Source organism: Salvia hispanica, chromosome 4, assembly GCF_029641045.1.
Source record: "Salvia hispanica isolate PSC_SH4W2 chromosome 4, Shi_PSC_v1, whole genome shotgun sequence".
NCBI lineage: Eukaryota > Viridiplantae > Streptophyta > Magnoliopsida > Lamiales > Lamiaceae > Salvia > Salvia hispanica.
Window position 1 is genome coordinate 41173820 of NC_142695.1, and position 19914 is coordinate 41193733.

The following is a 19914-nucleotide window of genomic DNA, read 5'->3' on the forward strand; positions in this document are numbered from 1 at the left end:
ACATATATGTATTTTTTAAAATTCATAAGAAATGACAAATCATACTAGCTTATACTTGATGTCATTGAAGACGTAACAAGTCATTTTCTTTACCTTAATATCACTTTTTGGCGTAACTTTTTAGTGAAATTAACACGTAAGTCAATTTTATGCATTATCACATTACAATTTCTTTTTACTCTTTAATAATTTTTTTTTTAGGAATTTTCTTGTTATATTTTCAGTTTCCACCTTATAAATTTGGATGAGGTTATTGCCTTTGAAGTGGTCACCTTGATTTTATGTTTCACATATATGTATTTTTTTTTAAATTCATGAAAAATGACAAATCACACTAGCTTATACTTGAAATCATTGAAAACGTAACAAGTCATTTTCTTTACCTTAATATCACTTGCTGGCATAACTTTTTAGTGAAATTAACATGTATGTCAATTTTATGCATTATCACATTACAATTTCTTTTTACTCTTTAGTAATTTTTTTTTTAGGAATTTTCTTGTTATATTTTCAGTTTCCACCTTATAAATTTGGATGAGGTTATTGCCTTTGAAGTGGTCACCTTGATTTTATGTTTCACATATATGTATTTTTTTTTAAATTCATGAAAAATGACAAATCACACTAGCTTATACTTGAAATCATTGAAAACGTAACAAGTCATTTTCTTTACCTTAATATCACTTGCTGGCATAACTTTTTAGTGAAATTAACATGTATGTCAATTTTATGCATTATCACATTACAATTTCTTTTTACTCTTTAGTAACTTTTTTTAGGATTTTCCTTGTTACATTTTCAGTTTCCACCTTATAAATTTGGATGAGGTTCCTTTCAATTGGGCTTCATAATTTTAAGTTTTACATGTGTTTTTTTAAAATTCATAAGAAATGACAAATCACATTAGTTTTGACTTGAAGCCATGAAGTCGGTTTTTTCACGTTATTATCATTTTCTGACATAACTCCAAAATCAACACATACAAATATTGAAGCCTAAAGATAAAAGTTCAACACATCATGGCAACAAATAGAACGAAAAGCCTCAAATGAACGAGTTTATTGCTAACGAGAAAATGCGAACAAAACGACCGGGATTCAAATTGTGCAGAAGTTGGGGTTTGAAAAAATGGCATTCAAAATAGTGAAAATTTGACAAACTTAAAATATCCGTTTTGTAAGTTTTTATAAATAAAACAGGAGTTATAATGATTTCCTTTATCCTAGGCGACATTTCATCATATTCCTAGTTCTTTTTTCTTCATTTATTTTTAGGTTGGATCTAATTTCTTGACAAGTCTAATTCTTTGAAACCTAGTAATGTATAAAGCTTGGAAATGAGTAATGTACATTAGAGCATCCGCAATGGTGCTTAGGTCAGCCATAGGCCAGCAATAGGCCAGCCATTCTCTCCCCTGCCACGTCAGCAACACTAAAAAATCCACCTGCCACATCAGATTTAGGCCAGCTATAGGCCAGGTGCAATAAAAATAATTCAAAATATACTACATTTACGGAATTAAAATTACGATTAAAATACGTAATTAAATTTACGAGACATATACGAGAAAATTCATTAATTTTATTTATACAAAAAAAAGTACATTAACTAAAAATCATAAAAATAACATAATAAAAAAAATCCGGGCTTCCACACACGAGCCACCTTGAATCTGTTATACTTTGCCGCTAGCCGAACGGGGGTATTTTGTATTGGGCTAGTTGTTGTTGTCCATCGCTAGATGTTGCTCTTGTACAGAAATTTAGAGATGGAGAAAATCGGGTTTATATAGTTTTTCAAAAATAAAAAAAAAAGAATTAAATTTTTTTTAAAAAAAGAATTTAAAAAAAATTAAAAAAAAACAAAATTCGGCGTTGGCCGATCGGACCGCCACAATGGCGGCCAGCGCATCGGCCAGCCCACGCCGATCGGCTCGCCGATTTCGCGCTGGCCGACTCCAATGGTTCGGCTAGCCGATCGGCCAGCGCGATGAATCGGCTAGCCGGTCGCTAGCCGCCCATTGCGGATGCTCTTATAATGATTTGGAGTATTATAGTTTTTCCAATCGGGTCAAAAGTCAAAACTCAAAGAATGAAAGACTCGATGAAGCCCAAAATGTGTACATCCAAGGGTATTTATGTCCAAATAGACAATTAGGGTTTCTTTCCTAAAGCTTTAAATACCAATCATCCCCTCTTCGGTTCCGCAGGAGATCACCTTCTTCAACAAACTAATCGTAAGTAGTATAATATTTTTAATACTAGTATTTATTTGGCCGGTGATGCACAGAGAATTGTCCGTACCATCTGATTTCCTTGATGTATCAATCTCGATTGTTTCTGAGGCTCTTTCTAACTAGTTTTATTTTTTAGACTTTAATTGTGATTTTCTCTAAAATCTAAATAGATACCATCAAACTATGAAAGCCTTGTTATTTGGCTTGTTGATGCGAATTACTAACTATTCTGAAGCCTTGTGATTTGATCTTTTGTTTCCTATATAGCTTGCTTTGACTTCAGCTTTTCTTTTTCCATTTGATTGGCAACGTTTTAGAGTCGCTGGTGCACTGTATTTTAATGGTGTTTTCAGCGCTGTACGTTGCCGATAGCAAATTCACAGGGTGTTGAGATTCTGGCATTGGCTTATTTTTCCTTGAGCTTTTGCATTCAGATTCAGATGCGCCTAAAATCTACCTACAACTGTTTTATTTTAATTAGTCCCTTATTTTGCAAATTATTTGATCAGTTTCTTATTCAGATGGAGTGCGCAATGATGCTAAAACGTAAGGCTTGTTTCTCAAAACATTCGCAGTGGCTGCCTAAGTGCTTTCGCTTTCGCCAGGCTTGAGAGCATATGCTGCATTTTTCCTTCCTTGGATGTCTGAGCTGCTCTCTCACTATTTCATTTTTAAAATTTTTGATCAATTGAAACTTAAATTTAAGATTATTTTGATTAAAAAAAAAAGTAATCGTAATGTCATTGACTTTGAGAAGTCTTCGGTGGCCTCTTTACTCATCATTCACTAATTATTTTTTGTTTACTATAGTTTTTCTAATTGACTAAATATGTGGTACTATCTTGAAATCTCTGAAACGTAGAGATTGATAATTGGAATTAAAATACATAAAAATGACATAAATTAACATTTGAATTTGAAATATATTTTTACTATAAAAAATAAATTCTAATCGCTGAATTTAAAATGCAAAATGAATATTCACCCCTCTGTTGTTGCAGCTTGTTCGTCCACAATGGGCGTTGAGATGCCCCTCCCCAGTGCGCCTCTGAGTGTGTCACGGCTCCCCCTCCAACGTGAATGCTCTCAGAACGACACGGCTCCCCCTTCCCAACCACTAGACCACATGCCCATTTGAGATATTCTCAACTTTACAAATAACTAAATTGAATGGTTATAATTGTAATACTAATTCCACGTCGATTCAGTGGATTCGCCATTTCACTTATCAGTTTGATTTTAAAATATTGGGTCTGTCTAAGAAAAATACACTGGTTGGTCCAATAAAATTTGATTGATTACTAAACGTGGAAAGCTTTAAACATATAAATATTAATGTGGACCTCAATAATCTATTAAAACTGCTCCCTCCTTCTACCATTAGAAGTAATATTTATGGGCAGAGTTTTAATAAATGTCAAGAAAGGTAGTGTGACCATATTACCATAAGTGAACCGGGACTCCCTATTTGCGGACAAACTAAAATGAAAAAATGGGACTAAGGTAGTCTTTATCTCTTACTCTATTCATTCTTATTTTATCAGTTGCATACTAAAATTTGTGTAATTTTATTTTCTTGATAGGATTCCCTTGTGATGCTCTATTTACCAAGATCTATGGGGCCTATTCCATGTGACTTTGGTCTTTTGTAATTATCATCACCTTGGAATAAGAACAAAACTACGAAGAATCACGCCTAAACCGAAGGGGTGTGAAGAATTATCCGTGAAAATACCAGCGCCTAATAATAGTGTTGTAAAATTTTCATGTATTATTTTTAATTATTTATTTGTCCTATTGGTACTCAACTTATATTTGATATACTAGAATTCAAATAAGGGTGAGTAAAATAGTCAGTCTAGAATTCAAATAAGGGTGAGCAAAATAGTCAAAAATCAAATATCTTATATGCGGCCGCAGCCGTGAGTACCGTGAAATGTAGTCTCATTATCATTAACTAATCAACTTTAGTTATACACGTTGGATGCCTCATTAGCTAAAATCAAGATTGAAGACCCCTAAAGACCGGCCTTGATGGAAAGCAGGAGCTGCTACTTTGGGCACCACTTTTGTGTGAGGAGGCGGAAGCATACGCATGAGTCATGACCTGCACCATGTGCACTAAAAAATAAGTCACACTTCTTAGTAGTATAAAAAAAATTAACAACCGTATGAATAAAACCAAAGAGGTTACTGAACAAGTCCAATATGTTTAGGTATATCATTCAAACAGCTAGCAGTATCACTCAGATCTTATCTAGTTTATCTTTTGCAAAACTTTGAAATGGTTTCAGATCTAAGACGTGGAGAAGAAACAGTTACTTGGATTAAGAGCGGTCAAAAGTGCAGCAGCGATGAAGTAGCAGCTGCCTCCAATGTGCTTGGTGTTCTGATAGTAGCTGTTGAATGCGTAAGAGGCGTGGTCCTTGGTGGTGTTGGGGTAGAAGCACGGCTTATTCTCTTCAAGAGCGCTGCACTCTGCCCCGTTGCTGCACGCCCACTTCATTGCGTACATCAGCTCATCATCCCTGTATTGCTCGTCCGCTATGCAGTAGTCCTCAAACTGTGCATCTACACCTCAATAACACCCAATATCAGATATCGAGTTAAGTACGGGTAAACCCAATATCAGATATCTGTATTCCTACCCCACCCCTAGTTGTACGTTGGTAACAATTCAAGCAACCTTTTATTTTGATTTTAATTTTGTATAATAGGTGAAGTAACGGATCACTTATTATATAAAAGATTCACTCAGTTATAACTTAACAGTGTTACGCATTACCTATGTGAAAAAAAATCAATTAAACATTAAAAAGAAATTGCAATGTAATAATGTACTATAAAATTGACATACATGGTATTAATTTCACTAAAAGGTTACACCTGAAAGTGATACTAATAGGGTAAAGAAAATGACTTGTTAGAGTGTCTAAAGCGGCACAACCATAAAAAACTTATCCGGCCACGCCACAACCACAAATCACTTATTTTATCAACTATTGATATATTTTAATTGGGCAAAAAATGAGGAATAAATTGTATTTATAGAAATAAATTAAGAAAACGAAAAACGGTGTTGTGGCGGTCGGCGGCGTGCAATAGGCTATCATGCTCATCCTCGACGTGCAATAGGTGCCGCGACGCCCCTATATTGGACACTCTTACGTCTTCCATGGTTTAGAGCCAAAGTTAGTGTGATTTGTCATTTTCCATGAACTTAAAAAACACATATGTAAAACATAAAATTAAGAAGCTCAATTGAAAGGTAATAACCTCATCCAAATGGCGGCCGTGGTGCCTTAGAGCATCCACAATAGCGGCTAGCCGATTCGCATCGCTAGCCGGTCGGCTAGTCGAACTATTGCAACCGGCCAGCCGAGAATCAGCGAGAAAATCGGCGTGGGCTAGCCGATTCGCGTGCGCTGGCCGCCATTGTGGCGTGCCGATCGGCCAGCGATCAGCCGGCGCCAATTTTCGTTTTTTTTTAAAAATTTTTTTTTGAAAACCTATATATACGCGATTTTAGTTTCATTTTCATTTGCACCACTTGTTTTAACGAGTTTTCTCTCTCTAAATTTCTGTACAAGAGCAACATCGAGCGATGAGTAACGCGGGTGGTAGCACTGGTGGTAGTGGTGGTAGTGGTGGGGATAATGAGGAGTACGAACAGCAGATGAACGAGGCTATGAAGGCCTACATGAACCGCGAGCTAGAGCGGTACATGCGAAGGGTCGAACAGCAGGCGGTACCTCGCCCTCCACCGGTTGTCCACCGCCGAGCAGTGATTGATCGGGATCACGTAGCTGCACATCAGCGGTTATATGACGACTACTTCGCTCCGGACCTGCGGTTTCCAGCAACCATGTTCAGGCGGCGTTTTAGAATGTGCAGGGAGTTATTTATGCGTATCGTTGACGCTTTGGAGCGTCGATATCTTTATTTCCGCTTCAAGCACGATGCGGCTGGCAGACCCGGCCACACCCCTATCCAAAAGTGTACGACGGCAATCAGGCAGTTGGCCTACGGAGGCGCGACAGACATGTGGGATGAGTACCTCCACATTGGTGAGACGACTTCTCTGGAATGTCTGAAGTTTTTCTGTTAGGGCGTGATTCAAATTTTCGGTGAGCAGTACCTTCGAAGCCCTACCCCCCCCCAAGATTGAATCTGATGCAGATGCACGGGGAGCAACATGGGTTCCCCGGGATGTTAGGCAACATAGATTGTATGCATTGGGAGTGGAAGAACTGTCCAACTACCTGGAAAGGGGCCTACACGACCGGCTACAAGGGAAAGAATCACACGATGATCCTCGAGGTCGTAGTTGATTACCGGCTGTGGATCTGGCATGCGTATTTTGGGGTAGTCGGGTCGAACAACGACCTCAACGTCCTCAACTCGTCGCCCCTCTTCAACGAGAAGTGTCAGGGCATCGGTCCAGCCGTCTCATTTGTGGCCAACGACAACCGGCATGATATGAACTACTACTTGGCGGATGGGATATACCCTAGGTGGCATGTCTTTGTGAAGACGATTAGGCACGCGGCGGATGACAAGAAGGCCTACTTTGCGGAACGGCAGGAGTCGGCGCGCAAGGACGTGGATCGCGCACTTGGTGTGCTCCAATGTCGATGGGCGGCAATTAAGGGTCTAACGCGTTTGTGGGATGTCAAATGCGTTGCTGATATAATGTACGCCTGCATTATCATGCACAACATGATCGTCGAAGACGAAGGCGTACAACTGACTATTTGGGCCAATGACGATGAAGCTGGTCCAAGCCACGGAACGGCCACCCCCAGCGTACGACATGGGGTACCTCTCGATGAAGTCGGCCGCCTCCAGGAATATGCCGACATGCGCCAAGTGGATGCTCATATTCAACTCCAAAATGATATAATTGAAGAGTTGTGGGCACGAAAGACCGCACGGCAATAGTTTTTTTTCTTTATTATGTAATTTATTTTTTTAAATGCAATTAATAAATTTTCCCGTATATGTCTCGTAAATTTAATTCCGTAATTTAATCGTAAATTTAATTCCGTAAATGTAGTTGTTTTGAATTATTTTTATTGCGGCTAGCTTATGGCTGGCCTATTTGAGTAAATGCTGACGTGACAGGTGGATTTTTAGTGGTGCTGACGTGGCAAGGAGAGAGAGTAGCTGGCCTATGGCTGACCTATTCTTATTATGGATGCTCTCATAGTGGACACTCCTACATCTTTTATGGCTTAAAGTTAAAGCTAGTGATTTGTCATTTTTCGTTAATTTAGAAAACACATTAAATATAAAATTAAGAAGCCCAATTAAAAGGTAATAACCTCTGTCCAAATTATAAGAGCACTCCCAATGGGGGTGGCGAAAATCCGGCGAAAAATCGCCGAACATCGTCGGATTATCGCCGGCCGTTGTGGTGAAATCGGCGATAATTCGGCGATAATCCTACCGTTATTTCGCCAAGCGGCGTTTTTTCGCCGGATTATCGCCGAGCGATCGCCGGCCACTGTGGGCGACGCTCGGCGATAAATCGGCGATATTTAAATTTTTTTTTTTTTTTTTCGGCCCAACGGCTATTTTTACATCCCACCCCTATAAATATTTCCTCCACTTCCTCCATTCATCACCCACAATCTTCATTCTCTCCATTTTCAATCTCTTCTCCCAATCTTCAATCTTCATCAATCTTCCAAAAATTATGAGCTTTTGGAAGAAAAATTCCCGCTCGGGTAAGGGTAAGGGTAAGGGGAAAGAGTCGAGTTCACAAATTCCCAACACGGATGAAGCAAACGAGCAGTGGATGCACTCGTTGTTGGCGATGGGTTCTCCTCCCGGCCAACTTCCATACGCGTGTCCGTCTCCTTTGCAGACTCCTCCGGCGCGGAGACTTTCTCCGTACTTCAACTCCGCCGGCAGAATGCCCTCTCCAGCCGACGATGTGTATCGGCCCCAGTTCGACACCCCCGGATCAACCCCAGGCGACCAAGAATCTCAGGCCGCGACACTGAGCGCGGAGGACTTTGATATGGAAGAAACGCCCACCGAGCTGCCTTCTAGGAGCGGGAGGGGGAAGGCGCCGGCGTCGTCGGCTGCGACTGATACGGGTTCCGATGAGAGGCCGAAGCGGGTAAGGACTACTTACACTCTGCAAGAGTCCGAGCTGATAGCCACCTGCTGGGCGGACACATCACAGAACGCGGAGCGCAGCAACTACCAGACTGAGATCATATTCTGGGAGCGGGTTGCCGCGAAGTACAGGAGCCACAAGACTGCCTCAATGAAGGACCATGGCAGCGAGGCGATCCGTCGGCATTGGGAGCGCCTCATGAGGGACTGCGGCCACTTCAACGGTATTTATTCTAACTTGTTGGCGAACATGCCCAGTGGCCAGAACGAGCATATGGTCCGAGATGAGGCCATGCAGAGGTATTGTGGCAAGTACTTGTCGAAGGGGTTCAAGTATTGGAACATCTACGATAAGCTGAAGGATCTCCCCAAATTCTGGACGGGGATGCACGTCGCGCTGCACGGGAAATCGGTGCGCTCGCGACTTAGCGTTTCGGAGAGCGAGGGGAGCGCGACCCACATCGACTTGAGTGGGGATGGTCCGCACGAGCGCCCGGAGGGAGCGAAGAAGGCGAAGGGGAGGCGGAAGGGGAAGGGCACAACGTCGGAAGTCGAGTCGGAACCCCACATCGACTTAGAAAAAGCCACTTATTCGAGCAATGTCGCCAATCTGACGCAGATGTACACGCTGTACTTCACCGGCGGCGGGACCCCTGAAGAAAAGGCGGCCCTCTGGAAATGCATCCAAAGCCTGCAGATTACGATGGGCCTCGATCCCGACGCCCCTCCGGCCCCTCCGTCTTAGTTTTTTTTTTTTAAATCTTTGTTTATTTGCGTTTTTTATTTGTAGTTTTTTTTTCTCGTTGTATTATATTTTCCAATGATTAATACAACGATGAATTGTTCATTATTAGTCTATTTATTAAATACATTTGTAGGGAAAATTAAATAATATAAAAAATAATAATGTAAAAATGAAATGTTGAGTTAGGGAGAAATAAGGGAGAAACCAATGTAGCAGTTGGCTAAAAACTGGGAATAAAATGTGATGCTGATGTGGCGCTGATGTGGCAGGAGTTAGGGAGAAATAAGGGAGTGCCATTGGGAGTGCTCTAAGGTGGAAGCTGAAAATAAAACATGAAAAATCCTTTAAAAAAAAAGATTACTTGTCCTAAAGGAAAATTGTGGCGTTTTTCAGCTTTACAAGACTTCAATTCGTCATTTCATTTGTATCACTTCCTGGAGCCAAAAATTCAACAGAGCTTCAACGTGGCATGCTGATGTGTGTACATAATGTTACGTGTATTTCTGCCATAATTCAAAACATATAAATTACCACATGACCATAAACATAAACGACTTTATGTTTAAAATCTGATTTGAATTTCAATTCAGCGATTTCTGTATAAATTCTTGCGCCATCCAACCTTTACAATTTTGTTATGATTATGTGCTATTTCAGAATTATTTATATATTCTAAATATATAATAAAATCTACATAATTTTATGTGTTAAAGTCAGCATGTCACATCAAAATTAGAAAGAGAAGCTACAATAAAAGAGTAAACATAATACAATTAACTTCCTTGAAATGAATGTTAAATAAGATGTACAGTACTTACTAGTAATATTCAGACAGCAAGATACTGAAACGATTATAACAAACCTTACAGAAACCCCCCCGTCGGCAAGACCAATGTAAATGAGCGATGCATTCAAGCAATTCACAAAAAAGAAACAGAACCTATAAAAAGTAACGCAGTTTCAGACCTTACAGAAAACTATTCTTGACTGCTCATGCTAACCAATTCACTTGAATAAGTACAGCTATATCGAATGCACTCTACGAGTAACCATATCTCCAGCATGATGGTCCTCCGTATATTTTGCTTCACCTTGTACATATAATCTTCATGTATGTAAAATTTCCTAGGCTGCGATCCCTTTCACAATTAAACAGTAGAGAAACTTGTGAGCATCTGTCAAATTCTTATGCTTATATAGCGAGTGGAGATTGAATCCGATGCTTACCTCTATCTGATCTAACACTATAACCACCAGCATAACCAGCTGCAGTTTCAGATGCGACCTCAAGCTCTTGCGATGAAGAACGCCAGGCCTCATCCCCATTAAACGAGTCTTCATACAAGTTCCTGTAGTTCTCTTCGTAAATATTATTTGGCGTAGAATAAAAAGATGCAGAGCCAGCAATGCCTTCATTTTCTCTGTTATAACTTGCTCTGTTAACAAAGCTATAGTCCCCATGGCCATAAGCAATGTTTTCTCGGCTTACAGAGCCAGCTTCTGTGCCTTTAGCAGCAACAGGTGAACAGCCCGAAATCTCTCCTATACTTCCAAAGCCACTACCTATTCCAGCATTTCCAGTTCGAGTTCTAATAAAATCATCCAAATTACTAAAATGAATTACATATTTCAATGAATCAAATCCAGCAGAAATTCTAACACCCGTCAATTTCGTTGATGCTAAGCATTTCACCATTGCTCTCCAAATATAGACGCTAGTATAACATAAGGAATGTCCTACAAATGTATAAAGTAAAAGCTAAATATGTAGAACGAAGAATATACTCAGTTCCCCACGAGCTAAAAAGGGCATCAAAAACACTGAAACTTTCACCTCCAAGTGAATTACAGAATGCTCAATAGGCTTGTAGGTATCGCCTCTCGTAAAATCCAGTTATCTGATCAGCCACAGCCCACATGATTGCCTGTCCAGGTGGGATCCTCATTAACCTTGGCAATAATCCTTTCCACAATGCAAGAATTCCCTCCTCAGCATATATAGTTGTGATACAATGAAACATACCTCTGTATTTCAACCCGCTCGATTTGCTTTGAGCCATGAGCCTTGTTTTCACAACATCAAAGGGCCCAGTACATACTGGACCAGCAGTTCCAGCAAGAAATCCCGATATCATAGATTGCCAAGGTAGGAGGATTTTCCCATCACCTTCGCGTCTCCCCCACAATAACCCGTCAAATGCATTTTTAGCACTAAACATGGCAGCCTGGTTTGTTCCATTACGCATCACAGTTGGGGAAGCTCCAGCCCACAGACCACGCAACCCTTCTTCACGGACAATCATACGAGCGCAATGTACAGGTCCCTTGTACTTGAAGAGTTCGGGACTCAATCCTCGCTGCTGCTGCAGTCGAATTTTCACTACCTGCATTTGAACAAGCGCGTTCAACTTTCTAGCTACTGAGAACAAGTTTGAATGAACAGACTTAGATGATCGCCTCATGCTACATTTCAACTCATGGGAAACAAACCAAATAGGTAGAATTTGAAAGTCACACAATTACTGTAAACAAGCACGAAAAAAGGGCAGGACGGACTGAAGCAGACAATGATAATGATAACACTGGATATTCAGTTATCTGTTAACAGAAGAAGGAGAGCACTGCAGTATATTTTCAATTATCAAAGGCAAATATTGAATGACAACAAAAGTACACATCCAGTTACAATAAATCATGCTCCCTCTGTTCCCTCATAGTTGAGTCATTTTTCCATTTTGTGAGTACCCTCATAGTTTAGTCATTTCCATATGAGTAATAATTAACACTTTTCTCACTCTTTACTTTTTCTTACTTTATTCCCTCTACTCTTATCACTTTCTACTCTGTTCTATCTACTTTTTTCTCTTTCTTACTTTGTTATCTATCTACTTAATACACTAATCTGTGTCATTTGGAGAATTTTTGAACTATGTTTTAGTGAACTAAACATAGTTCAAAAATACTGTTTAAAAATTAATACTTTGAAGTTGAAGTCCCTTTTTAAATATAAACAGATAAAAAAAAAAGTGTAAAAAACGTGTAGAGATCCATCTTCCTAATTTCTTTGTAAACTAAACATTTCTTTGTAAACTCCGAGTCAAAAAGTTCAGTACAATTCTAAGAAAAACTTAGCTGCAATCTGAAAAGCACATCAACTGCAAAATGTTTGCAGCAGCAAAACCTAAACTACCAATGTACCATAACCTGCACTCCTGCAGAGATAGAGGAAATAATATTTGATCTTCAAATAGGTATTATGATAAATCAATTTTCAATTATATGCATTCAACTACTCTCAATTCAACGGAATGCAATCAAATTCAACAATTAAGCAGAAGTGGCTAAAATCCCCAAGTAATTCGAATTAACCTCAAATGGAGTGACAATAACGAGAGCTTCGAGCACTCCGGCACCGAATCCAGACAACAATCGGCCATGGTGGCTAAGCTCCCCCGTCTGGGAGTCCTTGAAGGCTGACTGAAGATAAGCATTGGAGCCCATCCGGAGCGCGTATTTTAGCGTCAAATGCGTAGAGAAAGGAGTCAAGCCCTTCCACAATGCGCGGACGCCTTCGTTGCGGACGATGGTGGAACCGCAGTGGAGGATCCCCTTGTACGAACCGGTGCGGTCGAGCTGGAGGCGGGTTTTGATGACGTCAATTGGCTGCAGGCACGAGGCTTCGACTACGCCGCCGAATGAGCCGGACACAGCCTTCATGTAGGGCGGGATGGATTTGGGCTGCTTCTCCTGTTGCTCCACCATCGGATTTGGAGCACCACCGACGATCTGTGGATATCTTTCGGTTTCTAAAAATTTGAACACCAAAATATTGGGTTTATTTTTACAAATTTGAAAAAAAAGAAATCAAAATTAAGAGAATGATATCTTACCAGGAACAGTGGGTGACGGCGGCGAGTCCAGACGCTGAATGCAGTGGCTGCAACAATTGCGGTGGGGCGTGATACCGAGAGAGATCTGAGATAATGGCGAGAAGAAAAAAGGAGACGTAGGAGAAAAAGAGAAGCAGTAACCGAGAGAATTGCCGGTGTAGGCGGCGACGCCCGCCGGGAGCGGATCCCCTGCTGTTGAGAAAACACAGCAGGGGCAGCTGTGCTAATAATACGACGGCGTTTTGTGGGAAGTTTCACAAATTTTATTATTCAAACCAGATTCAGCACTAAGTAATCCATAAATAAGTGATTTTTATTGAGTATTCAAATATTCCACCGGCCACAGTCCACACCCGCCCCTTTCTCATCATGAAATAAATCAATTCTTTGCTGAATAGTAGTAGTATGTTTTTCTATATGGAACGTTTATTTTACTAATTAGAATTTCAATTTTTTTAATTCAGTTGCATCACGATACTATTTAACTATTAATATTATGACAAATTAATATAATATTATTTAGAATTATAGTTATAGCTAATCGGTTGCAGAGTTATCAATTACAATTACTAGTTATAATTCATTTTAACTAAAAAATCATCAAATTTGGAAAGTTATTTTAAATTTAAACTTATTAACTTTCAATTATAATATAATCATACGTCTGTGATCAAATACTAACTAAAATACAGTAATAACTAATAACTAATATTAATTTTGTATATTATAAATATCAACACAAAGAAATAAATTTATAAATCTTCTTGTGTTGATAAACTTATGTCTTTGTGTTGATATTTGAATTTCCATGTTGTGTTGATATTTGAATTTCCATGTATTGATATAATTATAACCTTGTATTGATAATTTTAATACACATATGAGCATCTCCAATGGCGGACTTCACGTCGCCCTTCGGATAGGCTTCGGGGAAGTCCACCGGGGAAGGGCGCCATTGTGGCTCGGAGGGGAGGACGCGGACGCGTGAGGACACGGGAAGGGCGGGCGGATGTCCGCCATTGTGGCGAGGCGCGGACGTCCGCCGCGTACGTCCGATTTTTAAATTTATTTTTTTTAAAAAACTCTATATATACGGCTCGTTGAAATTTTAATTCGTAACGTAAATTGAATATTTGTGAATTTGTGAATATTTTTTAATTATGGGAAGTCTGCGCGGGAAGGAGATGGGAAGGACGGATTGTGCAGTGGAAGTCCTTATGACGTGGCATGAGGGTGGGAAATCCTTATGACGTGGCATGAGGGTGGGAAATCCTTATGACGTGGCAGGAGGTGTATTTAAAAAGGGCGACGGAAGGGCGTCGGAGAAGTCCTCCAACTGAATATGCTCTAAGTGAAAATTATTAGTTATTATTGTATATTAGTTAGCATACTAACGCAAATCCTGATTAGCTATAATTATTATAGCTAAGTTGTAGTTAATCGTATGATTAAATTTATTTAACTTTCAATTATAGCTAATCATGATGCAACTTAATTAAAAAATTGAAATTCTAATTAGTAAAATAAACGTTCCATATAGAAAAAACATACTCCCTCCATCCCAGATAATTCGGGTCACTTTGACCGGGTACGGGTTTTAAGAATTGTAATGAAAAATGGGTTGAAAAAGGTAGTGGAATGTAAGTCCTACCTTTATATATTAGTTTTATAATAAAATGTGAGTAGGAATGAGTTAGTGAAATATGGGGTCCACTACTAAAAATGATAAAAATGAAGTGGGACAAATTATGTGGGACGGACCAAAATGGAAAACTGAGACGAATTATTTGGAACGGATAGAGTATTTAGCAAAGAATTGTTTTATTTCATGAGGAGAAAGTGGTGGGTGTGGACGGTGGAATATTTGAATGCTCAATATAAATCACTTGGATTACTTAATGAATCTGGTTTGAATAATATTAGTAAAATTTGTGAAACTTCCCACAAAACGCCGTCCATTATTAGCACAGCTGCCCCCCCGGTGTGTTTTCTCTTTTCTCGACAGCAGGGATCCACTCCCATATATCCAAGGGTATTTATGTCCAAATACACAATTAGGGTTTCTGGCTTAAAGTTTTAAATACCAATCAGGGGACTTCAACCAAATCATCACAACGAGATCACCTGCTCCAATTCTACTCTGTCGCCAAATACAATTACTTATCATGTTTGTGAGTGAGTCTGTTGTGATAGAGAAGAAATTTATCATCAATATTTATTTGGCCGGTGATGCACAGAGAATTGTCCGTACCATCTGATTTCCTTGATGTATCGATCTCGATTGTTTCTGAGGCCGAAATTCATACTTTTATTCGGAATTTTTGTTACTCGGATTGTGATTTCTTTGGTGATAGGCGGTGATGTCGAAACATATACCATCAAACTATGAGAACCATCGTAATTGGCTTGTTGATGCGAATTACTAACTATTCTGAGCCTTTCGATTTGATCTTATTTTTTCTATGTTGTGTTTACTTTCAAGTCAGTTTTTGTTCCAATAAAAAGGCAATGTTTTAGAGTCGCTGGTGCATTGTATTCAATGGTGTTTTCAGCGCTGTACGTTGCCGACAGCAAATTCACAGGGTGCTGAGATTCTGGCATTGGCTTATTTTCCCTTGAGCTAATGCATTCAGATGCGTCTATATTACTATGTTATTATGTAGTCCATTCAGTAGTAACCGATGATTTAATTTTGAGATATTAGGGCGCAATGATGCTAAAATGAAAGGCTTGTTTCTCAAAACATTCGCAGTGGCCGCCTAAGTGCTTTCGCCTTCGCCAGGCTTGAGAGCATATGCTGCTTTTTCCTTCCTTGGATGTCTGATCTGCTCTCTTATTTCAAAATTTTATTCCATTCAAACCCAAATCTATAAACTTTTTTTAATTATTCGCTTTTACTATCGTTGTTTGATTATAAAATTTTTAGCACATTCCATTGAGATGTCGATCTATGATACATTCACACTGCTCACGAATTTTCTTGTCCTAATGCTTTTAATTTTTCCTTTAGTTATTCTTTTTTTTTCGTTTTTGTTTTGCTACCTTTTAATGTACTCCTTGTGTAATAACTCCAACGCTTTTTTAATACTCCATTTGTTCCATAGAAATAGGTTATTTGAGTTTAGCACGAGTTTTAATATATAAATTTTCAAGTACGAGAGGGAAGTCTCACCTCACTAGAGTGTAAAAGCAAAATTAAAAAATGTATTCTCTGTGAGAATGTTTAAAAATTATAGAGTTCATATTCTTATGGGGGGAGGAGTAATAGTTTTTTTAATAAGAGGGGTAAGGCTCGCCTTAGTAGAGAGAAAACAAAATTAGAAAGTGTATTCTCTTGTGAGAATGTTTTAATATGAGACTATCCTCATTGGTGCTACTCACCCAACCTCATCCCAGTCAATTTTTGAATAAAATACTCATTTCTCTTTTATCCACATATACAACCCCTAACTTGTTAGAACTTTTACTTCTATCAATGACCCCAACTCAACATCGGTATATATTTTCTTTTTCATATACTTTCAATCAATATAAATTTTATATTTATTCAAATATTAAGAAACTCATATAAAAATTATATAAATTATTTTTTAATTTAAATTTATAATGAAAATTATTACACAAATAAATGAAATACGGTACAATAGAAAATAAACTAGCCAAGTCTACTAAAGTGAAATACTCCCTTCGTCCCGGCTAAGATGACACATTGCTTAGCCGGCACGGGGTTTAGGAGTTATTGGTTAAAGTATTTAATTGGAGAGAGAAGATGGATGTATGTATTAAAGTAGAGAGATAAAGAAAGGCTAAATTCTATAAATGGGGTCTTCTACAAAAATGGTTCCACCAATAGGCTAGTTTTTTTTTTTTTTTTTCTGGAAATGGGTAATACGCATTCCTAGAATGCGCAACTACTTGATTTCGGCAGTCAAAACAGAAAGTGAAACACCACAGTTAAAAACGCATTCTAAGAATGCGTATTTCACCTAAATATAATTCCCTACCAGAACGGAATCGGGCAGAAGCGAACTTCCAGCCTCCATCGATCTGCCGCCGCCCCTCCCGCCGATCTGCCGCCGCCCCCGACGTTCTGCCGCCGCGGCCGCCGCCGACCTTCTGCCTCCTCCACGGTATTTATATCTCTCTCTCTATCCATGTTTCCCCTTTGCCCTAGGGTTTGTATATAATTGGGTTTTTTTGCAAGAATTGAAACAAGAAATGCAAATGCAAATAGAACAATGGTGGAATTGGGTTATTGTGCATTCTTTGTATATATGAATTGATTCTTTAATTGTAGCATGTAGATTGTGACACATTATCATGCATTAATTCTTTATTAGGCAATGCAAATAGAACAATGGTGGAATTGGAAATTAAATTGATGCATAAATTTACTTATTTCAATTTAGATTTTCCTAGTAGTATGTTATTGTGCATGTTCAATGCTAACAAAATTTAATTAATGTATATATAGCAATGGCATCATCATCAACTGGGGAGGATCCTTTGTATTGTGGTCCCGAAGACCCGAGCGTACTTTACTTGCAACCGTATCACATAACCGAAAGCATAATCTCTGAGAATGATACAGACCCCTTCCAACCGCGCAAATTGGATAATAACATTTTTCAAGCTCAAATGCATGACCGTGTGTTGGGGCATATAGAGCGGATGGGGTTTGGTGGCATATACCACTGTGGAAAACCGAAAATGTTGGACGTTTCACTTATCGGGGCATTGATTGAGAGGTGGCGTCCTGAGACACACACGTTTCACCTTCCAGTTGGTGAAGCTACAGTGACCCTTCAGGATATCGAGGTGCTTTGGGTTTAAGGGTCGATGGTGAACCAGTTATCCTTCCACAAGTGAACTACCCGAGGCAGTACTGGATGGAAACGTGTTTGTCGCTTTTGGGTATCGAACCAAGTCAGGCTGAGTTGAAGTTGGGAGGATTTAATGCCTCTACACTGAAGGATGTTGTTCGCCACCGTCTTGACGACGATCTACCTGAGCATTATTACATGCAGCATGCACGTATATTTGTACTACTCCTGCTAGGCTGTTTGATCATCCCAGACACTTCGGGGAGAAAAATTCCCTTCCACCATATTTTGTTACTAGTTGACGAGGATCAGTGTTCACAACTGAGTTGGGGTGCAGCAGCGCTTGCCACTTTATATCACTATCTTTGTGAAGCTTCATGTCAAAAGAGGAAAGATATCGGTGGCCCATTGGCCCTTCTACAGATGTGGGCTTGGGAGAGGATACCCAATATTCGACCCGAGATTGTTGATAGGGTTGAGTATGATGGTACGACACCTTGTGGCATAATGTAAGTTAAATCTTTATTCTTTGTCAATAACTTAGCTATATCACGTGATTATAATTTTTTCGTATTATTTGGAATAATGAATTATTGTTTTGGAATAATTAGTTGGAGGGGGCGATTGAATGTGAGTAGAGCGCCGCTACATGTCCAAAGTTATTATAGGGAACAGTTGGCTCATTTGCATGACAATCAGGTGCCACTTTTAAAATATTTCATAATCTCCTTTCTTGAAAATTTTACTTTTATTAACCTTTTTTCTTTCAGTTTATTTGGGAGCCGTATTTGGGTCGTCCTCTACCAGATGAGTGCAAGCGTGGGATGAATGTTTGGGGATGCACTAACTACCTCATTTGCTATCATATTGTGGAGCCGCATTGGGGTCATCGGGTTACGCGACAGTTTGGCTTCCCCCAACATATTTTTCCTAATGAGACTCGATTCCACGTGTTTGAGAGATGGGACAGTACGCGGCGAGGTAAGTCAACCACAAATTGGGTAGCTCATCATGCTAACTACATCCAATATTGGAGTAACCGGGGAGAAATAGAACAACGAGTGTATCCAGAAGCCTCGAATACGGACTACATGAATTGGTTTCGGACCATCACTGTAACTTACATTACTAGACCCGGCATCCATGGCCAGCCAGGCATCCATGAGACTACCTCTACACATACGATGATGGTAATAAGTTTTTTTTTTATCATTGTGTTTATAATGCATTATCATTACTAAAATGACTTTGTTATGTGCAGATGGAGACGTTGGTCAATGTCTACCATTGCCTTAATGGATCTGAGACGACATATCATCCGGACATCCAACGTGCTCTGAACATGGTGTCGTCTTGTATGAGAACATGTGGGGAGGCTGATCGTCTAGATTTTGTGCCTACCCAGCGATCAGCGATTGACACTACAAGACCAATCATTCAAAAGGGTAGGCGCGAAGGAAGGAGAGGTGTCCGTATGGGCGGACCGGGGTCTAGACGGGATGCAGGTTTATCGCAGCTGGGCACGGGATGCAGTGACCCACCTCGTGCTTCTTGGCATGCTGGATCCTCTTCACAGATGAGGGGTGCCGATTGTTATGCTGATGTTAACCTGGATGAATATTTTGGAGTCAGATTACAAACACCGGAGGAGGATGAGGCTGAAGTGGATGATGATGCTGAGGAAGATGAGGCACAGGAGGCCGCTTCAGATGATGATACTTGGCGCGAGTCACGCACAAAGGCTCATCATGACTCTGGGGAGAAAGCTCGTAAGGACTTAGAGGCAGCTTCCTCCAGTAAAGGATTGGCGCGGACTATAACAAAATTCTTTACTAGGAGAACATCTTCGCGTACATCCAAAGGGGTAGCTGCAAACAAGTTTACACCAAGTGGTTACAAGTAGTTTGTGGTTGTTTGTTAGACGTAAACATTTGTGATATTCAACTTAACTACATTTTGTTTAATTTTTAATCCATTCTTCCATAGTAAATAATGTCTAGTAGTAAATAAATTCCAACTAAATGAAAATAGCAGTAAATAAAGTCCAACTAAATGAAAATAGTAGTAAATAAAGTTAAATAAAGTCCAACTAAA

The 19914-nt window shown here is 39.5% G+C and overlaps 2 protein-coding genes and 5 non-coding genes across 13 annotated transcripts; 6 read left to right on the forward strand and 1 right to left on the reverse strand.

Moving 5' to 3' along the window:
* The first annotated feature begins 2273 nt into the window (after positions 1 to 2273).
* Positions 2274 to 2348, forward strand: LOC125197669 (small nucleolar RNA snoR117). Its single transcript, XR_007172201.1, has one exon. It is a non-coding gene; the product is annotated as a small nucleolar RNA snoR117 (small nucleolar RNA).
* Positions 2349 to 2764: 416 nt separating this feature from the next.
* On the forward strand, positions 2765 to 2888 carry LOC125197703 (small nucleolar RNA SNORD14). Its single transcript, XR_007172230.1, has one exon. It is a non-coding gene; the product is annotated as a small nucleolar RNA SNORD14 (small nucleolar RNA).
* A 6970-nt stretch (positions 2889 to 9858) lies between these two features.
* LOC125194437 (mitochondrial succinate-fumarate transporter 1-like) lies at positions 9859 to 13347 on the reverse strand. 7 transcript variants are annotated; one of them, XM_089057646.1, is made up of 6 exons: positions 12998 to 13344; positions 12477 to 12913; positions 11131 to 11491; positions 10942 to 11032; positions 10335 to 10696; positions 9859 to 10246 (listed from the first exon to the last, which is right to left on the reverse strand). In XM_089057646.1, the coding sequence occupies exons 2-4, from the start codon at positions 12867 to 12869 to the stop codon at positions 11010 to 11012; spliced, it is 777 nt and encodes a 258-aa protein (XP_088913772.1). In that variant the 5' UTR covers positions 12870 to 12913; positions 12998 to 13344; the 3' UTR covers positions 9859 to 10246; positions 10335 to 10696; positions 10942 to 11009. The 7 variants fall into 7 exon arrangements, with proteins under 7 accessions (XP_088913772.1, XP_088913771.1, XP_088913769.1 ...); XM_089057645.1 differs by having other exon boundaries at positions 10335 to 10844; XM_089057643.1 differs by having other exon boundaries at positions 10942 to 11491; positions 12998 to 13347.
* A 1871-nt stretch (positions 13348 to 15218) lies between these two features.
* On the forward strand, positions 15219 to 15293 carry LOC125197670 (small nucleolar RNA snoR117). The gene has a single exon (XR_007172202.1). It is a non-coding gene; the product is annotated as a small nucleolar RNA snoR117 (small nucleolar RNA).
* A 56-nt stretch (positions 15294 to 15349) lies between these two features.
* Positions 15350 to 15436, forward strand: LOC125197668 (small nucleolar RNA snoR116). The gene has a single exon (XR_007172200.1). It is a non-coding gene; the product is annotated as a small nucleolar RNA snoR116 (small nucleolar RNA).
* A 266-nt stretch (positions 15437 to 15702) lies between these two features.
* Positions 15703 to 15825, forward strand: LOC125197701 (small nucleolar RNA SNORD14). Its single transcript, XR_007172228.1, has one exon. It is a non-coding gene; the product is annotated as a small nucleolar RNA SNORD14 (small nucleolar RNA).
* A 1651-nt stretch (positions 15826 to 17476) lies between these two features.
* Positions 17477 to 19786, forward strand: LOC125191820 (serine/threonine-protein phosphatase 7 long form homolog). Its single transcript, XM_048089242.2, has 4 exons — positions 17477 to 18329; positions 18432 to 18519; positions 18591 to 19010; positions 19082 to 19786. Exons 1-4 carry the CDS (start codon positions 17887 to 17889, stop codon positions 19721 to 19723), a joined length of 1593 nt encoding a protein of 530 aa, XP_047945199.2. The 5' UTR covers positions 17477 to 17886; the 3' UTR covers positions 19724 to 19786.
* The last annotated feature ends 128 nt before the right edge of the window (positions 19787 to 19914 follow it).

Excerpts from the sequence above, each read along its gene's own strand:
- LOC125191820 (XM_048089242.2), top strand. The coding sequence starts at position 17,887 with ATGGAAACGTGTTTGTCGCTTTTGGGTATCGAACCAAGTCAGGCTGAG. Across the intron at positions 18,520-18,590 it reads CTCATTTGCATGACAATCAG|TTTATTTGGGAGCCGTATTT; the intron begins GTGCCACTTTTA and ends TTTTTCTTTCAG. Across the intron at positions 19,011-19,081 it reads CCTCTACACATACGATGATG|ATGGAGACGTTGGTCAATGT; the intron begins GTAATAAGTTTT and ends TGTTATGTGCAG.
- LOC125194437 (XM_089057643.1), bottom strand. The coding sequence starts at position 12,869 with ATGGTGGAGCAACAGGAGAAGCAGCCCAAATCCATCCCGCCCTACATG. Across the intron at positions 11,492-12,476 it reads TTATTGTCACTCCATTTGAG|GTAGTGAAAATTCGACTGCA; the intron begins GTTAATTCGAAT and ends GTTCAAATGCAG.